Source organism: Pseudorasbora parva, chromosome 23 (assembly GCF_024679245.1).
Source record: "Pseudorasbora parva isolate DD20220531a chromosome 23, ASM2467924v1, whole genome shotgun sequence".
Lineage (NCBI taxonomy): Eukaryota > Metazoa > Chordata > Actinopteri > Cypriniformes > Gobionidae > Pseudorasbora > Pseudorasbora parva.
Window position 1 is genome coordinate 32,976,223 of NC_090194.1, and position 25,484 is coordinate 33,001,706.

General features: G+C 39.8%; 2 protein-coding genes across 5 annotated transcripts in view; both read left to right on the top strand.

The window, feature by feature from the left end:
- zmiz2 (zinc finger, MIZ-type containing 2) overlaps positions 1–20,813 on the top strand; it is a 52,851-nt gene extending 32,038 nt beyond the window's left edge. For 3 of the 4 annotated variants that reach the window (XM_067433762.1, XM_067433761.1, XM_067433763.1), the window contains exons 3-19: positions 3,582–3,696; positions 5,986–6,179; positions 6,606–6,789; positions 7,381–7,602; positions 8,919–9,113; positions 9,762–9,860; positions 10,093–10,258; positions 11,334–11,475; positions 11,573–11,783; positions 11,895–12,000; positions 12,455–12,612; positions 12,699–12,766; positions 13,108–13,176; positions 13,625–13,869; positions 14,944–15,125; positions 17,349–17,573; positions 18,627–20,813. In XM_067433762.1, coding sequence (XP_067289863.1) covers positions 3,582–3,696; positions 5,986–6,179; positions 6,606–6,789; positions 7,381–7,602; positions 8,919–9,113; positions 9,762–9,860; positions 10,093–10,258; positions 11,334–11,475; positions 11,573–11,783; positions 11,895–12,000; positions 12,455–12,612; positions 12,699–12,766; positions 13,108–13,176; positions 13,625–13,869; positions 14,944–15,125; positions 17,349–17,573; positions 18,627–18,734 — 2,689 coding nt within the window. In that variant the 3' untranslated portion in view covers positions 18,735–20,813. The remainder of the gene's footprint in view (positions 1–3,581; positions 3,697–5,985; positions 6,180–6,605; positions 6,790–7,380; positions 7,603–8,918; positions 9,114–9,761; positions 9,861–10,092; positions 10,259–11,333; positions 11,476–11,572; positions 11,784–11,894; positions 12,001–12,454; positions 12,613–12,698; positions 12,767–13,107; positions 13,177–13,624; positions 13,870–14,943; positions 15,126–17,348; positions 17,574–18,626) is intronic. The other variant, XM_067433764.1, reaches the window with a different exon arrangement.
- A 477-nt stretch (positions 20,814–21,290) lies between these two features.
- ppiab (peptidylprolyl isomerase Ab (cyclophilin A)) lies at positions 21,291–24,024 on the top strand. The gene is made up of 5 exons (XM_067433765.1): positions 21,291–21,508; positions 23,167–23,197; positions 23,290–23,378; positions 23,452–23,624; positions 23,719–24,024. The coding sequence occupies exons 1-5, from the start codon at positions 21,440–21,442 to the stop codon at positions 23,849–23,851; spliced, it is 495 nt and encodes a 164-aa protein (XP_067289866.1). The 5' UTR covers positions 21,291–21,439; the 3' UTR covers positions 23,852–24,024.
- The last annotated feature ends 1,460 nt before the right edge of the window (positions 24,025–25,484 follow it).

The window sequence follows — 25,484 nt, forward strand, 5'->3', positions numbered from 1 at the left end:
CTTCAGGGAAGCAATGTGTTTTAATTGTTTTGCAGTCTTATCTGGATGAGATTATCCTAGGCGTGCAGTTCAATTGTGTTTATTTCCCTATCTTTTGAGTTAGGTTGTTGTTTTTACACACTTTTAAAACTAAAGGTTTTTTTGATGGTTCTCAGGTTCACTCTTTATATCAAGAACCTAATTTGGCTGTTCAAGGGTCTTTAAGCTGCTATATGATTATTTGGAGGGTAAAAGCAAGTTCTTGATGTTACACTATATATTCTTCAAGCTTAGTACAAGTACATGGATGGTTATCTAAAAAAAGAGATTTAAAAGTTCTTGTATGTTGCTTTAGTTCTTTTTTGAATCATTATTTTAAAAAGGATATTACACCCAAAATGGACTAATTTAACATTTACTCACCCTCCTGTTGTTACAAACCTATATGACTGACTTTCTTCTGTGGAACACAAAAGGAAGTTAGGCAAAATGTCAAAGATGATATCATCCGTATTTTTATGTAAATATATTATTTTGTCATGTTCCTAACATCTATTTTTGTGTGTATGTCACTGATGAAAATAAGTCATACAGATTTTGAATGACATGGGGGTGAGTAAATGATAACAGAATTAGCATTTTTGGGTGAACCACCCCTTTTAAGAGCGTTTAATTCTCCAAACCAGCAAAGAGAAATGTACAACCCAATTGCTTAATGCGCTCTGGGTGTTTGAAAGTAGATTTTGTAAGCTTTCATAGTAATTTGGTCCTTTAAATATTTAGTAAATGATGCACTGCAGGCTCCCGTAGGTAGGTGTACTTGGCACATTTTCATAATTTTTAGTGATATTTGAGCACATAAATTGAATTATGTTGCTTTAGAGGCTATAATGAAGCATACAGTCTGAACATGTAGAAAGTCTAAGTTGGCATTTCGCTCTCACCGCAGAACACTGAAGATAAAATGCTCACAGTGGCGCATGCATTGGGCCCCAAACTGAATCCGCACGCCCACACCTTCTCCTATTATTCGCCAAGCTCTCAATCAGCCTAAGTGTCAAGTTTTTTAAATGTTGATTGGCTGCTTCGTCTTTGAGCTGCTGGTTGGCTTCTAGAGGGTTTGGCTTTGAAACCACAGTTTCCTGTTTCATAGAGAAGGGGTATCTGGTGGTTTTCCTGCAGAAGAACTTTAAGAGAAACCTCTGCCTCCTATGGAATGCCTCTAAGCTGCCGATAGTTTAGTTTGTTTACTTGCCACAGCAGAGCAATGACCAGCCTCCACGAGGCGCTCGCTTTGAGCCTTTGTTGGAACCTCAATATCCTGTGGGCCGCAGGCCAGCGGATACTTTGCCGCAGGTCGAAGTGGAAATGTGTCAAGAAGGGGATCTCGTCTTTCTTCGAGGGCTTTAAAGAGAGAAGTCTTTCATGTGGCAGTGGGGTTGAGGTGTCTCGGGTCAGTCCGGGTGAGAAGCTGTTCAGAGCCAGTTATCACTCGATAAACCCTCGCAGGTTTAATTTTCTTGATGCTGTTGAGTTGTTGCCGCTTGGATAAGTTTTATCTGGAATGCTCCCTTTTGGTGTCCAAGGTTTTTGCCCGTGAATCACAGCTGAAATGGACAAAAGCACAAGAGAGACATTTTAGAGCTTATTTAGCTTTTTATAGACTTCAAAAAATATTATGAATGAAGTATTCGTACTAGAAAAAATTTATATTAGCAATAGTAGCAAAAGCCTAATATTGTCATTGTTCAATGCATCATATATTACAGAGTATTTTGAGTATTACTTTTAACTTGGTATTACTTTGGCCGTGCTGCTTAAGGACCAAAAAAGGAGAGATGATGTATCAGAGCAGTACCACTTTTAAGGGCCATTCACACTGAACTCATTTTTGCTGTTGAAAACACGAGACTCTGGTCTAGAGGTGTGGGCTTTTTTTAAAATTGAACTACTTTTACTGTGAGCAGCACCATGTAGTACATTGAATCATGTGCAAGATGTTGCATGGTTTTTTCCCAACCATGTATAGAAAAATATATCGATAATACAGCCATCTGCAAACTGCTCAAGGTTCAAAAAGGCATCAAGAAATAACCAACGTCGCAATATAATTTATGCAAAGATATTGTGCATGCAAATATTGGAAATAAATCCAGCTACCATAAAAAAATATACACACAAGTATGTGTGTAAGAAAATATTGTTTCAAAATAGTGATTAATATCGAAATTGCTATAAAAACCATGACATTTTTTCCTTTCTGGATTCTTTGATGCAAAGAAAAAATGATAATCATCTTTACTGTCAAGTTTAGTCAATTTAATACATGCTTGATGAATAAAAGTATCGCATTTACCGACCCCAAACTTTTAAATGGCAGTGTGTATGTTTTGTTTTGTTTTTGATTTACAATGACAAAAAAACAGTTGGCTTCTCAGATGAGTTTATAATGATACATTTATTATAATAAGTTGTTTTGAAGATGCATGATCACTCATGTTTAGTTGCTATGATTAGGTAATGTGATTCATTTATGCTTGACCATTGTTACAGGTCATAAAACAAGTTTCCAGCCAACTCTGCTTTATCTCATATTGGTCCTTTTGGGCTGTTTTCCTATCCTTTTCATCCTTAGTGGACTTATCGGGCACATTCCTATCCATCAAGACCTTTTTTTCTAGTTTGTAAGCACCCCTAAAATGCATGTTTAGCTGCAGGTTCTGTTAGATCCATACATGTGTGCACATTTCTGCCATTTAATGTATGGGTAGACTAGATACCGTGTTTAATTTGACATGAATGAAAATAGGCTTTGAAGGGTGGATTGCACAGCCGTAACATCTTAAATCATGTCTCATTTTTTCCAAGCTTTCAGAATGTTTGTTTTTAAAGATGTACATAACAGTACAACTGATTGAACATTCATCCCTCACAGCCTCGTTGTAATTCAAGTCAAAGTAAATATGGCGCCGACTCTAACTAAGGTACGCTTCTCCGTTCTAATCAGCGTGTGATGTAGTTTGGCTAATTATGGAAAGATAGCGAGCGATTATTGAGAGCGATCTGGTTTGATCCAGTTACACAGAAAACAGTAGATACACACACACTTACTCTCTCACCCCCTCTCCCTTGGCATCGTTACTCTTTCCTGTCTCTAAGTGACTGTGGAGTCGCCATGGAAACATTGTGCCGAGTACCTCCAGAGCATGTGGCTGTGGCACGTCTGAAGTCGCAGAAAGACTCTCTTCTCTCTCTCTCTCTCTCTCTCTCTCTCTCTCTCTCTCTCTCTCTCTCTCTCTCTCTCTCTCTCTCTCTCTCTCTATCTCTCTCTCTCTCTCTCTCTCTCTCTCTCTCTCTCTCTCTCTCTCTCTCTCTCTCTCTCTCTCTCTCTCTCTCTCTCTCTCTCTCTCTCTCTCTCACACACACACACACTTCACACCATATGCTGATATACCAAGACAAAAGATGTAGATGTAATACAATGTGGATCTGGCTGTGGTAATACAAGGCAGATCAGAGAAAGTGAATTAAGAGCATTTGATAGAGGAAGCACTCAGATGCATTAATAACTCTGGTGTCTGTGTGTTTCTCTCGCCCCGCAGTGACGCCTCTTACCCATATGATCCTGTCCCCTGGCAGCAAGGCCCCAATCAGCCTGCCGGCTCCCTCTCTGTGGTAACCACAGTGTGGGGGGTAACCAATCCTTCACCCAGCCAGGTAAGAAGGAGCCTCTGCCGTGATGACATCACCAGCTTGTTTACCTCAAAGCAAAGAAAGCACTGCATGTTCCTGGGATGTCCTAGTCATGTCTGTCAATCTTATTGTTGTCAAATAATCAGCATTCAGAGTTGTTGTTTAATTGAGAAATACTTATTAATACTTATATAACTGTAGTAGTTAATAAATATTAAATTCTTATTCATACTTATTTTTTATGTGCATTACCGGTCAAAGTTTTAGAACGGTAAGAAGTCTCTTCTGCTCACCAAGTCTGTATTTATGTTATTAGAAATACAAAAAAAAGCTGTAATATTGTGAAATATTATTTAAAAAATACTGTTTTCTATTTGAATATATTTTAAAATTACTCCAGTCTTCAGTGTCACATGATCGTTCAGAAATCATTCTGATATGATGATTTACTGCTGATAATAATCAGAAACTGTTTCTTAAGGCAGTAAATCATCATATCAGAATGATTTCTGAAGGATCATGTGACACTGAAGAAAATTCAGCTTTGATCACAGGAATAAATGACATTTTAAAATATATTCAAATAGAAAACTAATTTTAATAATATTTCACAATATTTTAGCATTAAAAAGAATTACATTAACGGTATAAATAATAACATTAACATTAATACAACGGTAGTGTAGTTAAGTTTATATTTTGTAAGAATATTTTTAAAAACAATTATCAATAAATAAAAATAACATAAGTCATTCACTTCCTGAATCAAAACATCATCTCTTTTGGTCTTGTCCAATTAAAACTGATACCAGTGAAATATCGCAATTTTAAAACCTCAGCAATAACTAATGTTTTTGAACACACTCCTTATATTTAAAATAAAGTTATATTGTCACTGTTGGGTGTATCTCCAAAAACACTTCTTTTCAGGAAATGGAAAAAACGTATTTATAAAAATGTATTAAACACTGCATTGTCAAAGTTGATATTGTGGCTTTATATACTGTATGGTCATTAGATTATGAACATTTGACCAAAATCAAGCTCAAATGTAGTTATTGTTTTGACCACCGAATTTCAGCCACATGTTTTGTCCGTAATTAAAACCGTCACATCTGAGTCAGTATGTTACATTTGCTTTAACTTACAGGTTATACATTAACTGTAGCTGTGTGGGTGCTCATTTTTCTGTCATTTGGCTAAGACACTCTTCTCCACTCCTCAAAAACATGAAACATTAGTCCTTTTTATATGTATATAGTGTTTGTAGAGTAAAGAAAACGCTGTACTTTATTTAAATATCCTGTTCTTTATTTACCCTTGCATTGTAAACAAGCAGAGACGGTACAAACCGTGTGTGGCACTAATTCATGCGATGGGTGGAGTTATGAGGTTTTTCTGACAGTTTGGCCATTAGGGCTCTGACGGTGACAGTTTTTACTACCGCGTTGGTCTAGGGCTGTGCCGGTGACCGTGAACAGCACCACCGCGGTGGCTGAGTACCACCGGCGGTTGTCGGCCAAACATTTGTATTTTATTTTTTGTATGTGAATGCTGTTTTACGTGGACATTATGACACGAGTGAAGCGTGATGCTTTATTTGAGAAATAAATAATAGGTCTGCAATTAAACGTTACCTCACAGCCATGGAAACATAACAGGCATGCCGAACGAGAGAGCTAAACATTGTGAGGTGAGCCAAATTTAAGCTTTGCAATCTGGTCGCCCGATTTTCCACAGAATTAACAATAGGCTTACTCCATTTTATTCTACTGAACATGGAGTCTCTTTTTCATTTCCCCAATTCTTGAGATACGTAAATGAAGTATCTCGTTCGGCATTAATGTTATGTGTCCATGACTGCGAGGTAACATTTAATTGCGAACCTATTATTTATTTTGTAAATAAAGCATTGTGTTTCACTCGTGTCATAATATCCACGTAAAACAGCACATACAAAACAAAAAATTTAACCGACCACTGCCGTTGCTACTCAGCCACAGCGTGGCGCTCCACCACCGCGGTGGTGCGGTTGTCTTGTTCACCGGCACAGCCCCTAGACCACCACGGTGGTAAAAACTGCCACCGTTATAGCCCTATTGGCCGTCCAATTGAGTTAAGAGGTTTAATCATGAGCTCTTTTTAATATTTTCATTGTTACATTTTGTCAAAACCCACAGAATGATTTAAAGGGTGACCAGTAGCAATGATGTAAGGAAGAAAAAAAATGGAGAATAGAAACATGGAGATACAAAGTTTCCTGAGACAATATTATATAATAATTACATATAAAAATTCTTCTTGTTTTGCCAGGTTTTTGGTGCTCCCATGGGTCCAGGCGGAAACTCAGCCGGTGGTCACATGATGCCTGGCAACAGCCCGGGAATGAACTCCCCTCAGTTTATGAGCCAGCAGGGCTACCCCGAGCCCAACAAGGGCTACATGCAGCAGGGCATGTACGGCCGGCCCAGCGGGGGATACCCATCCGGGCCTGGATATGGCGGCAGGTGAGGGAAAGCAAATATTGTCCATGCGGTCTGCGTTTATGAGTGTCTGTGTGATTGTGTGGCTGTATTTAGACACTGCTCCTCGTGGGAGTTACATGACGTCAGGCAGCTGGCGGACGTCACCACAGTGGGGGATGTGTGCGCTGTAACGTCCCACCCCTGCGCTGACTCACAGAAACACACACACACAGTTGCGTCCCTTAAGATCAATTTGCCTCACAATAAATCTTTTGAATCACTGACACGGAGCAGTTAGCATCCCCCTTGGCTCGCCAGACCACTCACTCTACACCTCGCTGCCACGACAATGTGAATAATCAGCTCCACTTACGCCACCTTCTACAAATGTGCCGGGTCACATTATTGAGCATTTTATGACCAGAACGGGAACTTCTTCATAACCTGTCTTCTGTCTATCCTCTTTAGTTACCCCAATAACGGAGGGGGTTCCCTCGGGATGCCGCCCCATGGAGTCCGCCCGCCCACCGACTTCACCCAAGCGGCCGCTGCTGCTGCTGTGGCCGCAGCCGCTGCCACGGCGACAGCCACCGCCACAGCAACAGTCGCTGCGATACAGGAGAAGCAAAACCAGGAGCTGAACTACGGGCCTGTAAGCATTCTAACTTGTTTGTATTCGCATTATGTGCGGTTGACCTTTGTTGAGGAGTACTGCACTAAAGGGAAGGTCATTGGAATAGATCTCGACATTCTTAAATGTTTTGGAAATAAATTGTCCCCCCTTGTTTAATATCAGGGTTTTTTTCATGCTGTTAATCTGATTGCGATACATTTAAAAAAAAAAAAAAATTTGTGGTAAATGTTTTGCACTCCACTTCAGCAATCTTATGTGACACACAGTAACCTCAAGTTTCATTGCGCTCAAATCACCCCCTGCTGGACGAATGCAGATAAACGAGCCTTGATTCCAAAAACATGGCTTTAATTATTGCAACAAAAAAAGGCAAAGTATTTTCCCCTCATTTTTCCAGCAGATTTCACATGCCGCCTGTCTGCCTGGGTTTAGACGGCAGACATCACGGCCACACAGGACTTGATTGTTTACGGTGGTGACCTAGTTGCCGTTTCCCTTTCATGCCCAGGGCCTGACGGCCATAAGTCACAGCAGCAGGCACGTCTCCAGCCATTGTTACCCGACGCTGGTTCTGATGGGTGTGGATCTCTGTGTTGTTTTTCTCTGCAGATGGGTGGTGCTTCCTCTTACAACACCCAGTTCCTGTCGCACTCCGGACCCCGTGGCCCGCCCGGCATGGCCCCCTCTGGAATGGTCGGCTCCAGACCCCCTTCCATGGGACCCATGTACCCACAGCAGGGCCAGAGGTTGCCCCAGCATCCCGTCTACCCAGGAGGACAGCAGGGTCCTCCACGCCACCAGCAAGGCTTGAAACGCCCCTACAGCTCTGATGTGAGTGGAGAATCGCTGTTCACCAACTTCCTTTCAGATGTGACAGTACCTCGATTCCAAAACCTAGTGAGCTACGTAACTAGACGGTTTATAAGTCACCATAGACATGGGGGTGGCCAGGCAGAGGCAAGCAACCAGTCTGGGGTGGCTCAGAAAAATGCTCAGAAAAATTCATTATTCAAATATAAAAAATGTAATTAGACTATAAAGTAATAGACTGTTTTAGTGCTTATAACTGAATACAAAAAACTGTACTTAATTGTAAGTGAGGTAGTGATGGAATAGATCAATACTGATTTGAATTAGACATTTTTCTTTTTAATCCTACACTGTAAATGCTGATCTATACTTCTGCGTCGAATCTGCACCGTAGCCTCTACGCCGTGTGCTACGCAACGATTTTTAATTTATACTTCTGTCCTTGTCCACGGCAGCGCGCCATTACACATGCAGAGGGAGCATGTGTACCCCTGAGGGAGGGGTTCTGGCTGACCAATCACAGCGCTTACGGTCCGCATAGAATTGATGTGTTGTTACATTTTTGGAGAGGTGCGCGTCAGGGTACGTTGTAGGCTATGCGTGCAACACACAATCTTCGATGTAGCTACAGCGTACACTCGACGCAGAAGTATAAATTAGGCTTCAGATTCAAAAACTTCAACACTAAATGTTTAACATCCAATTAGTTGTTTAATTTATCCACTTCCATTTGCACTATGCCAACTAATGCAAAAGCGGGGCTGTTTTAGAGTACAAAGAGAGTACAAACACATTTAGTTGTACATCAGATTACAGATTTAAAAAAAATACATTTAATTCATACCTTATATAGTGAGCTCACATAGCAGTATATACATTTAAGGGCGAAGTTTATAAATCTGACGCATGTATAACAAATACATGTAATTTTTGAAGGTTTTGCTACTTTATTCATTTAATCATGTTTTTTTTGTTACCCAACTGTTCTACGGGAAAAAAACGTTTTTTCTCCTCCTTGCTCTTGTTTGATTGTTCACCTTGCACTGAGGCAAAGATTGTGTGCACCTGAAAGTCTCCCGTGTTTTGTGGTCATAAAGCTGTTCTATGTCTAAATACACTCAACTCTTCTCAAGATAAAAAAGACCGAAAAGGCAATAGTGAGCGATGTGGCCAAGCTTCGGTCAGTGTTGGCCACGACCACCCCTAGCTCCACCCCTGAATATTACAAACTAAATGTTAAAAACATCTAATAAATAAAACCTAATTAAAAAATCTAAAAATATGAGCATAGTGCTGACAACTTGATTCTATCCTCGAATGATGAATGTTCTTTTCAGGGATTTCCGGGTCAGCAGTACGGTCCCAGTATGGGAGCTGGGGGCCCGTACCCAGGCCAACCCATGCAGTACCATGGTCCTGGGCCGCAGCGGTCCGCTCCTTCCCCGTCTTACCCAACCCACCGAATGCCCCTCCAGCAACCCAATATGGGCCAATATCCTGCAGGACCAGGAAACCCCAGTCAATACTACAAGGTACAAAGATCATCGGTATTATTGCTCATACATATAGTTTGTATTTGAAAAAAAAGCCCTGCAATGGATAAGCAAGACACTTCAATCAAGGGGATTATAAAGAATTGAGCCAGTTAGCAACCAAACTTCTAAACAAATTTAGGTACTCTTTGAAACTTGTAGTCATATGTTTTTCAGTTTGAAAGCTTATAGGAAAGCTTTCACTTGCAAATTGCAACACATTTCAGGCTGCAAGCGGTATCATGTTTCCCAAAGAACAGGTTCCTTTTGTCTGTATTAGTGACAAACAAGCTGACATTTTTAGAGAAACACACTGGCATTTGATACTGACAAATACGGCAGTGAACTTTAAAGAGGCAACTAGTCATGAAAAGATTTTTTGGTAGTACCAGTGAAAGATGAACCAACCTAGGTGGTTTAAATTCCATGGTGGGTTTGGAATTACAGTGTTCGATTATCAGCATTGTCATATCGCTGTAGTGTGCACTTCACGAGTACATGCTTAGGGTCCGTTCCAAAACCTAGTGTGCTTTACAATGCTAATTTCTAATTAATGCATTGTGTTGAGCTCTCTAAAACTGTGCTTAGGGTTGGGTTGACTCACTCTGTTTTAAGTCTGATGTTGAAAGAGTTGTGTTTGCTTAACAGGCGGACCAGTTTAACGGACAGGGCAACAGCCACAACAGCCTGTCCTCAGGAGTGACAGGAGCGGGGTACAACACCTTCAGCCAGGCCACTGTCAACGGGGTTGGTGTCCTCTCTTTCATGCATGCATGTGTTTGGCGAAACATGAGTCGGTAGAAGCTGCCTGTTAATATTTCACCATTTCGTGAGCACCACGATCGGACTTTGGCACACAGGGTCCAAACTCCACACAGCTGAATCTGTTTTGCAGAGTATCGTTTTAAAAAATCTGACTGTAAAGATAATTTGGCCACAGATTGTAATGCCTGCACACGTGTCGTTTTTTTTATCACAGCCCGGACGTGCAATGCCAGGATATCCCAGCTCTCCTCTCCCAGGAAACCCCACTCCTCCCATGACCCCCGGCAGTTCGATACCGTATATGTCCCCCGGTCAAGACGTCAAATCGCCCTTCCTCCATGACGTCAAACCAAATATCAACTCTCTGCAGCCCCCTACAGGTAACACACGGCACTGCTTGTAAGCCAACACCCCTTCTCTTATCTCTGGAATCCTTGTTTATAATTCTCTGTGATGGAAATAAAAATGTTTTGTCACATTAAATGCTTATCACATGAGGAAATGTTTTTTTTCCTCTTTATCACTTGAAGAAATTAACAAAACATGTTTGCTTAACATTACTGGATTTATTGTGAACTATATTGGTGTATGTTGTTATAGAGAAAACATCACGTTAATCTTCATAATCTTTTATCAAAATATAGTAATTTGCTCCACTTACAAAACTATTTAAACCTTTTTGTAACTCCTGTCCAACCACATCATTTAAAGACCACCAACCCAATCAATTCCTGATGGATACAAATCAAGTTGCGCCTACTTTTTTTGTTAAATATTCTGTTCTACTGAGAAATCGTCACATTACCAAAGCTATTTTTTTTTGTCCACAACACAATAAATGGAATAAAACACCATTATATGACTATTATATGAGTTTTTATTTAGTATTGTTCATATACAATTATAATAATCTTATATATTTCATTTTAGCAATTTAAGTGCTTTTGTTCTTTTTACTGTCTTGTTTTTTTTATTTATTTTTATTAATTGTATTAGTTCAACGGTTTTAGTTTCTACGGCAACATCTCTTATATATATATATATATATATATATATATATATATATATATATATATATATATATATATATATATATATATATATATATATATATATATTAGTTAACAACACTTTATTAATAGTTTTCATTTTTTACAGCAGTGACAGCACTGCAAAAAAAAAAAAAAAGCCTTCTGGATGGCCTCCATCTTGGACTCTGAATAGACTGAAATGTGGTATTATGACATTGTTTACTTTACAAGATAGAGCTGTGTCAGCAAAATGTTTGATCATACAGAGAAAAATATAAGAAAATTGTAAATTTTAACATTTAAGCCATTAAAGAACATCTAGACGTTTCTGGGAATTTTTGCTGTCTTTGTTTCTTGCCATATGAGATAGGATTAAAAGGCATGTGGCACCTCTGTAACTGAAACTCTGCTCTTCTGTCTGTAGGAAACCCCAGTGATGACCTGCGTCTAACCTTCCCTGTACGGGATGGGGTGGTGTTGGAGCCCTTTAGATTGGAGCACAACCTGGCCGTCAGCAACCACGTCTTCCAGCTGCGAGACTCTGTGTATAAGACTCTTATGATGAGGTCAGAGTGCAACATCTGTCCCTTGCAGCTTTTGAGTGTTTAATGTGTCCGTGTTGTCGCATTCAGTGTTTAATCTCACCCGTTGTGTGTTTAACAGGCCTGACCTGGAGCTGCAATTTAAGTGCTATCACCACGAAGACCGGCAGATGAACACCAACTGGCCGGCGTCGGTGCAGGTGAGCGTCAACGCCACGCCTCTCACCATTGAGCGCGGGGACAACAAGACCTCCCACAAACCCCTTTACCTGAAGCAAGTGTGTCAGCCTGGTCGCAACACCATCCAGATAACGGTCACAGCCTGCTGCTGTGTAAGTACAGATTCACATTGCACATTTTCTTCTAGTTAATTACAAACAGCCCGACTAACAAGTGTATTATATGGGTCAGTGTTCATTTCCTGTTTCTTTTTTTCCCCTCAGTCTCATCTGTTCGTGCTGCAGCTGGTTCACAGGCCGTCTGTGCGCTCCGTGCTTCAGGGTCTGATGAAGAAGAGACTCCTGCCAGCAGAGCATTGTGTCACTAAGAGTGAGTGAACTCCATGATCTTCTGCACACACACTGAAATCCACAAGATTGAGGGCAGGAAGCTATTTTTTAAATATTTAAATTCAGCAAGGATACACTGAATCGATCAAAGTGACAATTAAGACGTGTAATGTGACAAAAGATTTCTATTTCCACTTAATGCGGTTTCTTTTCCACAAAAACATGAAGCAGCGCAACTGTTGTCGACATTGCTGAAAATAAATGTTTTTTAAAATGTAAATCATCATATTATTATGCTTTCTGAAGGATCATGTGACACTGAAAAGGATCATGTGACACTAAATCATGTGACACTGGAGTAATGATGCTGAAAATTCAGCTTTGATCACAGGAATAAATTACATTTTAAATGATTTTTGATCAAATAAAAATGTTTAAAAAAATCTCACCAATCCCAATTTTTGGTAACTCATCCTCCTCATATTGTTCCCCAGTTAAGAGGAACTTCAGTAGCGGTACCATCCCAGGAACTCCCGGGCTGAACGGCGAGGACGGCGTGGAACAGACGGCCATCAAGGTCTCGCTCAAGTGTCCGATCACCTTCCGCCGCATCCAGCTTCCTGCCAGGGGCCATGACTGCAGACATATACAGGTGAGAAGGGACGATAATTTAATATTAAATCACATGACACCATGAAGTGAGTTTCTGTGGCAAATAACGTCTTTGTTTGTCCACAGTGCTTTGACCTGGAATCATACCTGCAGCTCAACTGTGAGAGAGGAACTTGGCGCTGTCCTGTGTGCAAGTAAGAACCTTCTTCTCCTTGCTGTTTATCTTCATTCCATGTCTTGTTTAAAACAAAGAAAATTATTAGGGATGAATGATATATCCATACTGCAGCAGTGGTCTGCTCATATTACAGATTTTCAGGAACAGATGATATTGGTTTTGTAATTGTTTTTTTGTGGGGTTTTTTACATTTAGATCCCTTTGTCATCATACAACACTCAAAGTTATGAAAAACTCTAAGTTTAATAACAGTGCTAAATGTAATTTTTATCACCTCTATTATTAGCCTCCCATGGTTTCACATGCTATATAGTTGTCATATTTGTACAGTTTTACAAACTAATTTGTTCCTTGCAGTAAAACGGCTCTTCTGGAGGGACTAGAAGTGGACCAGTACATGTTGGGCATTCTGATCTACATCCAGAAGTAAGTTTCCTTACAATTATGCAACCTCTGTAGCATCTAAACTGTCATTGGACAAAAGAGATACCCTAAATTATACTACTATCAATTGTAATCTGCCAGTCCGTGGACCGTACATAGACTGTTTGTTCACCATGTGACATATACTGTGCACAAAATTGGCAAGAGCTGGGTGAAACAGGCCTATCCAGTATGATTGGCTGGCATCTACTCACTTTCCAAGAATTAGAGTGCACAAATTACCAGGCTTTTTTAACAAGCATTTCCAAGGAAGAACTGGTTGTCGCATTTTCCAAAATTAGCCGCATTACTGTCACAAGTATTGTCCAGTTTTCACTCCTTGAGTTGTGGTCAGACATCCCCTTCCTGTCTAAATTTAAGCTTCTTTGTCAAAATAAGTTGCAGTGTGTTCTGTATTTTTAGTTTTTACCTTCTTTCTCCTTGTGTTTAGTTCGGACTATGAGGAGATCACCATTGATCCGGTGTGCAGCTGGAAGCCAGTCCCGGTGAAACCAGACCTGCATATTAAAGAGGACCCAGACGGCCCTGCCCTGAAACGCTGTCGCACCCTGAGCCCAAGTCATATGATCTTGCCTAACGTCATGGAGATGATTGCAGCTTTGGGCCCGGCCTCCTCGCCCTACCAGTCTCTGTCACAAGGTGGCAGCAGCAACACGCCTGATTATCCCAGCCAAGGTAGTTGTCATATCAGGGCCCGTATTTATCAAACATCTTAGAATTACTCACAAGAACACTGCTAAGAATTGACTTAAGAGTAAAAACATTCTTGGCTCAAAGCTGCGCTTAAAAGTGAGTTATCAAGCGTCCCAATCATACTTTAAGTAAAGTGTAGGACTAAATCTTAAGTGCTTGTCTTAGAGTGGATTTACGACACTTTGCTGTGCCACAAATGGAATTTTGGATGATGTCATAGGCATGAACCAATCCCTGAATAGATGTCCTTATTTAAGAATATCCTCAGATAAATTCACATTGAATAGTGAAATTCCTAAGAGGAGTTTACATCAATACACATTTGACAATAAAGAGTTTTCAAGAGAATACATTATAATATACACATTTTAAATGAAAGATATACATGTTTTCATCCATTTAATTAATTTTTTTAAACTGGTGTGCTGTTAAATGACCTGCCTATATATAGCCTAGATTTTTTTAAATATATAATCAGCCACCATGGATTCCAAAAGAAAACCGACATGGCAGGAGGAAGAAGCGATCGCTTCTGCTTGCTGAATTTCCCGAACAGTGTTTTTTTTAATTTTTTTTTTAAATAAAACCCAACATTAACCAGCGCTGAAAAAGATGATGTCTGCTCTGTCCAAACAATACTGTTTAATTAACTATTTGTCGTCAAACATTTCGAAAACATTCTCCCTCTATTGCAAGATTTGCGCACGTCTCTGTCTCCTCAGCGCCTAACCACTTGAGAGACCTCTCGAGCTGTCTTAATAACTGGGAGAGTAAGAGTGATTCTTAGCTTTAAGAAAATTGATAACTTGCTTTTATACTTAAGTTTGAAAGTAGGAGTAAATTTCATGAATTTTCAGCACTTAAGACTAAAATAGCACTTTGATAAATACGGGCCCTGATTGTTAAGGCCTCATAGGGACCACAAAGGCATTTATGTGTATATAAAAATGTTTCCGTTCGTATTTTACTATTGAATACTCTACTTTGGAGTCATAATAGATTTGAATGAAGTGCGTTTTAACCTCCAGGCGATGTTTATTGTTGCATATCTTTTAGGTGGCTCAGGATACTCCAACCAACCAGGCTTTTCAGACTTTCCCAATGCTCCTGGCACACCGACCCTTGGGGAGTTTGCCTCCGGGCCGCCCCCACTGTCCTACCAGGCTGACCTGCCGAGTGGACTCCTTACCCCTGAAAAACCTGTGGGACACCCGATGTCAGGACAGGTGGGCTTTCCTGTTAGTACAATTTTACCACAAGGGATTGATAAAGTCCGTCTATGTGTTTATCTATCTGTCTATTCGTCTGTCTATCCTCCTGTCTGCCTATCAGTTTATCTGTCTGTCTATTAGTCTGTTTATCTGTCTGTCTATCTATTTATCCATCTGTCCATCTATTAGAGGTCGACCGATTGATTGCTTTTGCCGTTTAATCGGCACCGATAACTGATTGCTGGAACAATCAGTTAACGGGCAAAAAAAATCCCACTGTTCGTTTTTTTCCGGTTTTCGTCTGTTGCTGGAATGCCTGAGAAGGGTCTGCTGTCATTATACAGTACAAGTGCGGCCTCTAGAGGCGAAATAAAAAACTATCACTGACGCTTTGTGGAGTTTGTTTTGACACGCGAGACTGCGCGCTGCACAGAGCGGGACACTTCAGATGCAGATTTAAAGCATAGACAACAAAATGGTATGTATACAGTACACAACACTACATATTTCATTTCATTATAAATTTGTTGACTAGATGCTGCATTAATAGAGAAAGAACAACAGGATGTTTGCCGTCAAGACTGAGAGGACGCTAACATTAGTTGTACCTCAAACAGTTAAAACAATACAGGCAAACCTGACTCAAATGATTAATGTCACGATTGTTACCATCTGTTTGCATTAGTCTAGTTAGTGACGTGAGAAAGGAAATTGATGTTCATGCAGCTGACAGAAACAAATCAGAAATGCATCCAATTTCAGGTCTTTTTTTATCATCACTGTAAAACATATTTTGCTATTTTGATTAGATAATCAAGTGTTAAAACTGAAGCAAATAACGTGTACATATAATATACATACGCATCTATTTTCTGTGCTATGGCCTTTGTGTAGATACTTAAAGATGGCCATTTTTAAGCATGACTGATTTAAGATGACTGTTTATATGAAATAATAACACTTTACAATAAGTCCATTTGACACTTTGAGTCCATTTGTAACATTAACTAAGGTTAATAGATGCTGTAGAAGTATTGTTCATTGTTAGATCATTCATTTTAACATTTACTAATACATTTTTAAATGTTAAAGTTAACATTAGTTAATGCACTATGAACTAACATGAATGATCGTGGTATAATTGATACATTAATATTTTCATTTACATATTTGTCATTTAATAAGTTCAGTTCCTTTTTAAAGGTTCAGCACTTGTTTTGTAGATAAGTTCAACACTAGTTTACTTTAACTGTTTTTTTATTCAGTATCTATTAAAAAAAAGATTGGTTGGTTAATCGGTTATCGGCCAGTTCGGTCCAACCTAGTTATCGATATCGGTAAAATACACTATCGGTCGACCTCTAGCCATATATCCGTCTATCTGTCTGTATCTATCTATCTATCTATCTATCTATCTATCTATCTATCTATCTATCTATCTATCTATCTATCTATCTATCTATCTATCGATCGATCTCTTGTCTGTCTGTCTGTCTGTCTGTCTATCTATCTATCTATCTATCTATCTATCTATCTATCTATCTATCTATCTATCTATCTATCGATCGATCTCTTGTCTGTCTGTCTGTCTGTCTGTCTGTCTGTCTGTCTGTCTGTCTGTCTGTCTGTCTATCTATCGATCGATCTCTTATCTGTCTATCTATCTGTCTATCTATCTATCTGTCTGTCTGTCTGTCTGTCTGTCTATCTATCTATCTATCTATCTATCTATCTATCTATCTATCTATCGATCGATCTCTTATCTGTCTGTCTATCTATCTATCTATCTATCTATCTATCTATCTATCTATCTATCTATCTATCTATCCATCTATCCATCTATCCATCTATCCATCTATCCATCTATCCATCTATCCATCTATCCATCTATCCATCTATCCATCTATCTATCTATCCATCTGTTGATCTGTCTCATTATCATGTGGATCCATAAACAACAACTTGAAATAGCATGGCTAGTTTGCTGCATGTATTGTGCTGAATGCATACCCAAATGTTTAATCCTGGCATCTTGGTTTCTGTCATCCACGTATGTCATTAGATGTAAGAGCTATTCAAACATCTCTGTGTGCTACAGCACAGTGTTCCTGTCTGTCACTCACAGCTGCTGCTTTTCCCACCCCGTCACACACTCCAAACTAAGCACAAGACACTTCAAATTACTGTGCAGTGTGTTCCAGCTTCACTGACCGTCTCTCTTTCTCTTTACACATTCCCTCCTGAATAAAGATGACCCACTCTAGTCGCATGGACCCTTCCCACAATCCTCTTCAACAGCAGCAGCAACAGCAGCAGCAACAGCAGCATCAAGCTCTCCATGGTAACTCCAACATGGGTGGCCCTGGTGGACCCATGCACTCCCGCAACTCCTCCCAGAATCCCCGGATGCACACAGACAGCTTTGGGCTGGGGGGCCCTGGGGGACCTGGCGACGTTCCAGAGCCGCCCCTTGATGTAAGTCGAAATCAATCATCTATTCCAGATCAAACATGATTTTGAATTAGAGGTCTGCTGAGAGTCTCAATCAAATGCTCAGTCCCGCAGCATTTATTCCGTATACACCCACTACCAACTTGCCAATTTAGGTCCCATTTCTGCAATTTATCATGTTTAAAACTTTTGGATAGTGCTCATCCCCACATCTGCTTTGGGATGCATGTTCATTTACTAACTGTTTTGGATGATGGTATTGTTGATTTGAACAGAAACCAATCAAATCCCTTCTTATTATCTACTGTCGTCGGGCCAACTAGACAGAGTTCATTTTACGTGCTATGCCTAAACCCCTCTCTGTCCCAGCACCACTTGTCTAGATCTGCTACTGGGGTCTCTCTTATCTTGCCGAAGCATGTTGGTAAAAGTGATTTCTTTGTGACTTCTACGCTATTGACAGTAGACAATTGACCTTTTTTCTGCAAAATTTTGCTGAATTTGTTAATGTGACATCACCTTTTAAAGGGTCGGTCACACTAAACTATGCAGTTCAGTAAAACAAATGCTAGAGAGCCAAAAACGCAAGCTCATGCTAACAAATTTTGCATTTGACACTCTTAAGTTCAGCTGTAGTGAACTCTGACCTGTGAATTTATATCACATGAAGATGTGTGACCAATAAAAGATCACTGCGTGACCTCTTGGCTGAATTAGAACACACTATTTGCAGTTATTATTATTTGATATATTTTGAATTTAGGTTTGTAAAAAAGAGGCAGCATAGTGTGATGTCATATCAGTGTCAGTAGAAAGTTCACATGCTCAAAGTCTAGTGTGACCATATTTAAATCATTCCAGAGATTTCCCTCCAAAATCAATGCAAAAATATTCCATCCGGGCCTACTGATTACTTGAAAGGTTCACTGATTTTGACTGTAGTTTATCTGTAAATATTTCAGAATGCTTATTAATGTCTTGAAAAGCCAACTATGTTGTATGTATCATTATGATTATAAACTGAGAGTTCAGCAATAGGCCGATTCTTAACCCCGAATTTCCCTTTTTGTTTTCCAGCTTCTCCCAGAGCTGACAAACCCAGATGAGCTGCTGTCCTACTTGGGTCCTCCCGACCTTCCCAACAACAGTAACGATGACCTGCTCTCTCTGTTTGAGAGCAACTGAGCCCCTTTTCCCTCTCATCCATCAGCCACGCATCACCGTCCAACAGACAGCCTCCCTAATCCCGCACACTCCCAGCTCGTCGAGGGGAGGTTTGGGGAAGCGTAACAGATATCTGATTGCGTCTTTGCACTGTTTCCTTCTGAGACTGGAATGCAGTGACTCATGGGAAGGTGCAACGAAGATCTTTTTTTTTTCTCCTGTGACAATGTTATTGTTCGTCTGCTTCTCTGAACTCTGTCGAGATTTTATTGTGAATTTCAGTTTGAAGAGTTCCTGTTCTCTCAAATCATTTGTAGAAAGATGCCTCATCTCACATCAGACTTGTGTGGTGTAAATGACATTGTGTGTGTGTGTGTGTGTGTGTGTGTGTGTGTGGAAGGGTGGGACGGGTCAGGTCATTGTTTGTTTTTCATTGGAGCTCCTGTTTTAAATCTAAATTAGATGAGGGACTAACTTCAGTGCTGAACTAAAGTACTAAACGGGGAAAGCCAAAGCGTCTCACTTCTGTTGTAACTTGAAAAACAAACGCGGCTAAACCTAATTCTCTTAATAAACAGTCAGATTTATGTTTATTTTATTTTTTTCTCCCAAAGATGACCACAAAGCTAGCTCCACGTGGTTTTAAACCACAAATGACTCAATCTTAAATGTACTTTACTTGAAGGAGACCTCAAGTGTAGCCTTTTTTCCTTTTAAACGTGCTAATAGAGGCAATCGCAACGTGTCAGACCTTGAAAAGTAGCATTAAAAAGTGCACTATTACATTTTGCACACCACGTGTTTGCCTACACAAGAAGGAAATTGAAGGCAAATAATCAGTCATATTTTGTGACGCCCACACAAATACACACACGCACACCTCAAGCCACACTGTTTGTGTGTTTTGGCACAAACTCAGACTAATTTTATGCCACACCCTGCTCTCTGTTTTCGTCTGTCTCTTTGTTAGTTTTTTTTCCCCCTTCAGTGTTTTTTAAAAAAAAAACGGTCTTCCTCCCCAGTGGATTTTAAGGCCACGAGGTCTATGGATTTCTACGATTACAAGAAAGGACTAGTGTCCCTGATAATCGTTGGCTCAAATCACACCCTCGCTTGCATTTCACTCGCCCTTAAATATGCAAGTTTGGGCTGTTATTTGGTAGAAAACAAGTTTTCTTGGTCAACAAAATGTGTGAAACCAGACAGAGCACAAGCAGCCCAGTAGCACCTTGTAGACAGGTTACACAAAACACACAAATGCACATGAGGAGTCACAACCAGGGCGTTTTTTTGGGCAAATACCTTCCCCTAGTGAGATTTTGCTTGGACAAATCTGGGTGGGTGGGAGCGTCACAACAGGAAATGGACTAATGTTTATAGCCACACTCATAATCGAGGAGGAAAACATTGGGATTCATGTGAAATATGTACAGATATAGTATTATTATTGTCGCAGATGTGAACTTTCTCTTAACCCCATATGGAAAAAAGAACATTTGAAACACTATGACAAGAGCTCATGTCAGACATGCGCTTCATTCCCCCCGTTTTCCATTCAGCGCTCGCTTTCTCAGCAGAGAAACCGTGGCGGGGAGATGAGTCTGCTGTCGATTCCTGTCTTGTCTGATTTTATTATTTATCATCGCTCTTTGGGCACCGTTAGCGAAGTGCAGTTTGTATATTAACAATACAGGGAGCATCATGAGTCAACGGATGTGCTTTTGTTCTTTTTTCATTTGTTTGAAGTCATTTGTGTATCATACAATTTTATCTTTGATTATATAATAATTGTTATTATAATTATAAAGATAATTGATGGGCCTGTATGCATCTCTCTTCTGTGTTAACTAGCAGAGTTTATGAATTTGTTAGAAAGAGAAAAAAAAATGAATTCATCAAAATCTGTGACCATAATCATGAAAAACTGAGAAACCAGCATCACTTGTTGATCAAACTGTTCAAAAAGATGTTTGACTGTCATGTGTTGGTGGATCATCAAGTTCTATCAATTGAATTAAACATGTACAATTGAAATCGATTTGTTTTTCTAAAGATGTGAAATATTTCCATTATGTTTTATAAGTAAAGACTTAAGCCCCATCGCGTTTCATTGGCTTTATTTGGAGAGCAGCACCGCAATGTGTCGAGACGCGGGAACGCCGCTCAGTGGGCGGGTCCGGAAGAAGTGCTTAGGGGAAAGAAAGCTTTTGTAACATAGTTCGCTTTATATCTTACCGTGGCACGTTTAAATATCACTTGAGTTCGCATAAATGTTGAAAAATTCTAAATGTAATCTTCAAAACATTTGTTATTCGTGATACAGTTTTGTGCAGTAATGGCGAATTCAGCCGTTGGCCACCGCCCTCGCGCCATGTCAGCTCGCCGGAACACGCCCACGACATACCCTCGTTGCTCATTGGATGGAATGCAGTAACGTCATTTCTACCTACTCTAACGGGCCAGTAAGGATGTCGATCACACGCCCTCCCTATGATCTCTGAGTTCGAGCGCTACGCTAATTTATTCACCCGCAGCGCATCTGATTGGCTGACGCGTCCGTCATTCAGCGGTTCCACAGCTTCATAGGTTCCAATTGAAAAAAAGGTCTACTGGCTGCTTCTTTATATCCCGCTTTTCGCACGCATCCTACTTCCCGGTGAGCTACGGCATTTTGTAGGATTCATTCGGTGATCAGCTGCTAATACAAATTGATTTTGTTTGTCATCATGGCCAACCCCAAAGTTTTTTTTGACATCACCATCGATGGAAAGGCTGCTGGGAGGATTGTAATGGAGGTAGGTCTCACTAAATGCTTGGTTTTATGATTGTGTATCCCATCATCTTTTTAAAGCTTACTATCTCCTTAAAAACAACCTTGTACATGTAATCCGAATAAAGCTTCCTTTTCTTAAAGCGGGTGCATGGGAAAGCAATTTTTCCGCGCCGAACTGTAACAATGTTTTTATTTTCCGTTAATCGGGCGCTTCGGTATTGCCGGCTGTGATTGACATGAAACGCTAATTCGTCATTCTGATGTTTATCAATGCCATGCAGAAAACAAGCTGTGCTGTTGCCATTGACAGGAGACTGACAGCTTGCGCACATGGCGGAGTTTTCGCTGATTACAGACGCAGACTGCGCGTGTTGCGCTGCACGCGGTTTTTTTTTTTTATGCAGACGCCATTTTCACCCGTTTTTTCAAAGCCCAAGATGCCATTTTGAAAAGGGAGGGGTGAAGGCTGAAGTTCAACAGAACCGAATATTTACATTTAATTATAATGACGCATTAAAATGAGCTTAGAATTCACAGGCTATACGTTTTTGAGCTCCTCTTGAAGTGATACTGCATAAATGTTAATAAAAGTGCAGTCTGTAACGCGCGCGATGTTCGACGTTACCAGAGAAATGCGGAAGTCACGGAGTTTTATTTAACCTGCTCAAGTCTTTGTCCCGTTTTTAGTTATGGCAGGGTTTCTCAAACTCTTGGGAGGGCCACTGTCCTGCAGAGTTTAGCTCCAACCCTGATTAAACACGCCTGAGCAAGCTAACCTTGTTTAGGATCACTAGAAAACCATAGGACGGTGTGTTTGATTAGGGTTGGAGCTAAACTGCAGGACAGGGGCCTCCAGGACCAAGCTTGAGGAACCCTGAGTGGTATACAACCTATTGATAAAACGCAAACGGGTCACTACCTTCACACTTTAACCGCAACGAGAAATAACACAGCCTCCTTCAATTGTTTATCTCGGTATTTTATTTGCTATGATTTCAATTGTTGACTCTTATGTTCATTGTTAAAAATGTTGCATTCAAAGAAAGCTTATGGTTTAAAAGTGAATCTTCGTCATGCGTAGTGGGAAAGTGCGTATTGGGATTGACGCGGTAAAATTGCAAAATGTTGACAAATACACTTAGTTTTCAACTTAAATACGCAATAGAACAGAAATTATTATTAAATGAAATTTTCTTTAAAAAAATTGATAATACCCATCCATTTATATTCACTCACATACTTTGCATGTATACAGTTTCTGTAGTTATAGATAGTTCACCCTAAAATGTAAATTGTCATCTACTCTCCCTCAACTTGTGCCAAACTTGTATGAAGTTCGTGTATGTGTGTGTGTGTACATGCATACATACATACATACATACATACATACATACATACAAGCGCGCGCGCACACACACACACACACACACACACACACACACACACACATGTGTGTGTGTCCTTGGTAGGAAAAAGTACTATGGAAGACAATGGAGACCAGCAACTGTCTTATTACTGACATTCTTTAAAATATATTTTGCATAAAGCAGAAGTAAGAAGCTCAAACAGGTTTAACACGAGTTATGACATAATTTAATTTTAAGGTGAACGATCCCTTTAAGTAAGCTTGAACACCAGCTTAATTTCCATTTATTGTTTTCCCCCTTTGTATCTAAATAGCTGAGAGCTGATGTTGTACCCAAGACTGCTGGTGAGCATTTTTCCACATTAAATTGGTTCCTTATAAATAATAGTATGCTGACATCCTCTTCTCATGCAGTATTAATGTCTCTATCTGCACAGAGAACTTCCGTGCTTTGTGCACTGGCGAGAAAGGTTTTGGCTACAAGGGCTCTGGCTTCCACCGCGTCATCCCGAAGTTCATGTGCCAGGTAAGCTCTAAACCCGTGATGTCGTCGGATGCTGTGGTTGACATCACGCTGATGTCATGCTCTCGTCACGCAGGGTGGCGACTTCACCAACCACAACGGAACTGGTGGAAAGTCCATCTACGGCAACAAGTTTGCAGATGAGAACTTCACCCTGAAGCATGGAGGGAAGGGAACCCTGTCCATGGCCAACGCTGGACCGAACACCAACGGATCCCAGTTCTTCATCTGCACCGCTGATACAGCTTGGTAAACTGCTTCTTTCTGACTGGTGTCTATAACATTAGTGTTTTTGTATTTACTTTTGACGTTAGTGCTAAAAGTATGGTTTCTCAATGAACAGGCTCGATGGCAAGCACGTTGTTTTCGGGAAAGTAGTGGAAGGACTGAGTGTGGTGGATGCCATGGAGGAAAAAGGAAGCAGCAGCGGGAAGTGCTCAGCCAAGATCCTGATCTCTGATTGTGGCCAGCTTTAATCGTCCCCCAACCATGCACATTCCTTACTATAGAGATTTCTTCTTTTTTTTTTATTGCCATTCCTGAATGAGATGCTTATTCCATGTGTCATGGTCCTGTTTTATGTATTACAGCAGTCCCCAGGACTTAATTTGTTAAACATGGATTAAAGATGGATCAAGATTCCTTTCAACAGGTTTTTGTATTCTTTCTTTCTTTCTTTCCTTGGAACAGACAGCTCAGCTCATTTGTTACTGAGGAAATCATTTGTTTCTCATTTTGCCATTGTGTTCTTGTAATGTAATACAGAAGTCATTCATAAGGAGCCCATTAAAGTCTGTTTTGGTTTCAAGATGGCAGCGTGCTGCTGCAGTTCTTTCTGTTGACCAACAGGTAGCTCCCTGCTCGCATTATAGTGCAGTTGGTAAATAAAACTCGATGCATAAAAACATTATTTACTTGTAATAATAACCATTAACTGACTGACAAATTAAACATTTTATTTCAGATAGTATTTTTATTTAGATTAATGTAAAAAAAAATAAACTGTACAACAAATGACATGTACACACAATTACTAAAAGTATGGAGCTAGAAAAATGATCTGAATTTGAATGGTATAAATCTGAATTATTGACAAGTGTAACCTAACAAAATTAAATATGTTGCATTTTACATGGTTCTGAATTTGAATTTTTAAGTGTTGAATATAGAACATTTGAAATTGACACAACAGAACTGTTTATGTTGAAATTGTCTCGACATGTTTTTTTCAAATAGCAGATATTTTGTTCTGATTTAATGGACTGGAAAAATTCAGTTTTTGGAAATACAGATTGAAGATTTCAGATGAGGAAGAAATTCACATCATCAAATTCAGATCTTACAGAAAGCAGGCCTGAGGTCATCATCAGGGAAGAGTAACGGATGTCAGAAAAGTCCAACAGAGCATGTTCCGTGTATCATCTGATCATTTCATTTCCTATTTGTAATAGAATAAAGAGAAAAGATCAAACAGTCCTTTTATACTTTTTTGTTTAGTTTAAATTCATGCACAGAACTAAAAAAAAAAGTTAAAGACTTAAAGTTCGGCTAAATATAGGCTACACAAATAAAACGTTTAGGTTACCTCTGCATCTGTCTCTTGAGTATATATATATATATATATATATATATATATTCAGATTTTTATGTTATTGAACTCTGAAGCCAGGACGAATAACTTTTGTTTTGTTTGAATGATCTGACATGCGTTCTTGGCCTCATCAAACCGCATCTGGCTGCATGTTCAGTGCTTGTGTTAAAATTGTTGCTGATCAAACATTTTACTGTTCCAATCTTTTTTTTATGGATAGTAAAATGTTGCATACAGGACAGTTGAGCTGCTCTGTGTCCACGCCCATGAAAAAAGAAATCTGGCCGAAATTTCATTTTCCGTGCATTAATCTAACTAAACAAAAAAGTATGAAAGGGCTGTTTGATCTTTTCTCTTTATTTCATTACAAATAGGAAATGAAATGATCAGATGATACACGGACCGTGCTCTGTTGGACTTTTCTGAAATCCTTTACTCTTCCCTGATGATGACCTCTGGCCTACTTTCTGCGGTTTGAATTTTAGAATATTGAATTTGATGATCTGAATTTTTTCTTA

What these genes read in the sequence shown, in the direction of transcription:
- ppiab (XM_067433765.1), top strand. Translation starts at nt 21,440, where the DNA reads ATGGCCAACCCCAAAGTTTTTTTTGACATCACCATCGATGGAAAGGCT. An exon ending in TGTTGTACCCAAGACTGCTG is followed by an intron (nt 23,198 to 23,289) that starts GTGAGCATTTTT and finishes CTATCTGCACAG; the next exon opens with AGAACTTCCGTGCTTTGTGC. An exon ending in TGCACCGCTGATACAGCTTG is followed by an intron (nt 23,625 to 23,718) that starts GTAAACTGCTTC and finishes CTCAATGAACAG; the next exon opens with GCTCGATGGCAAGCACGTTG.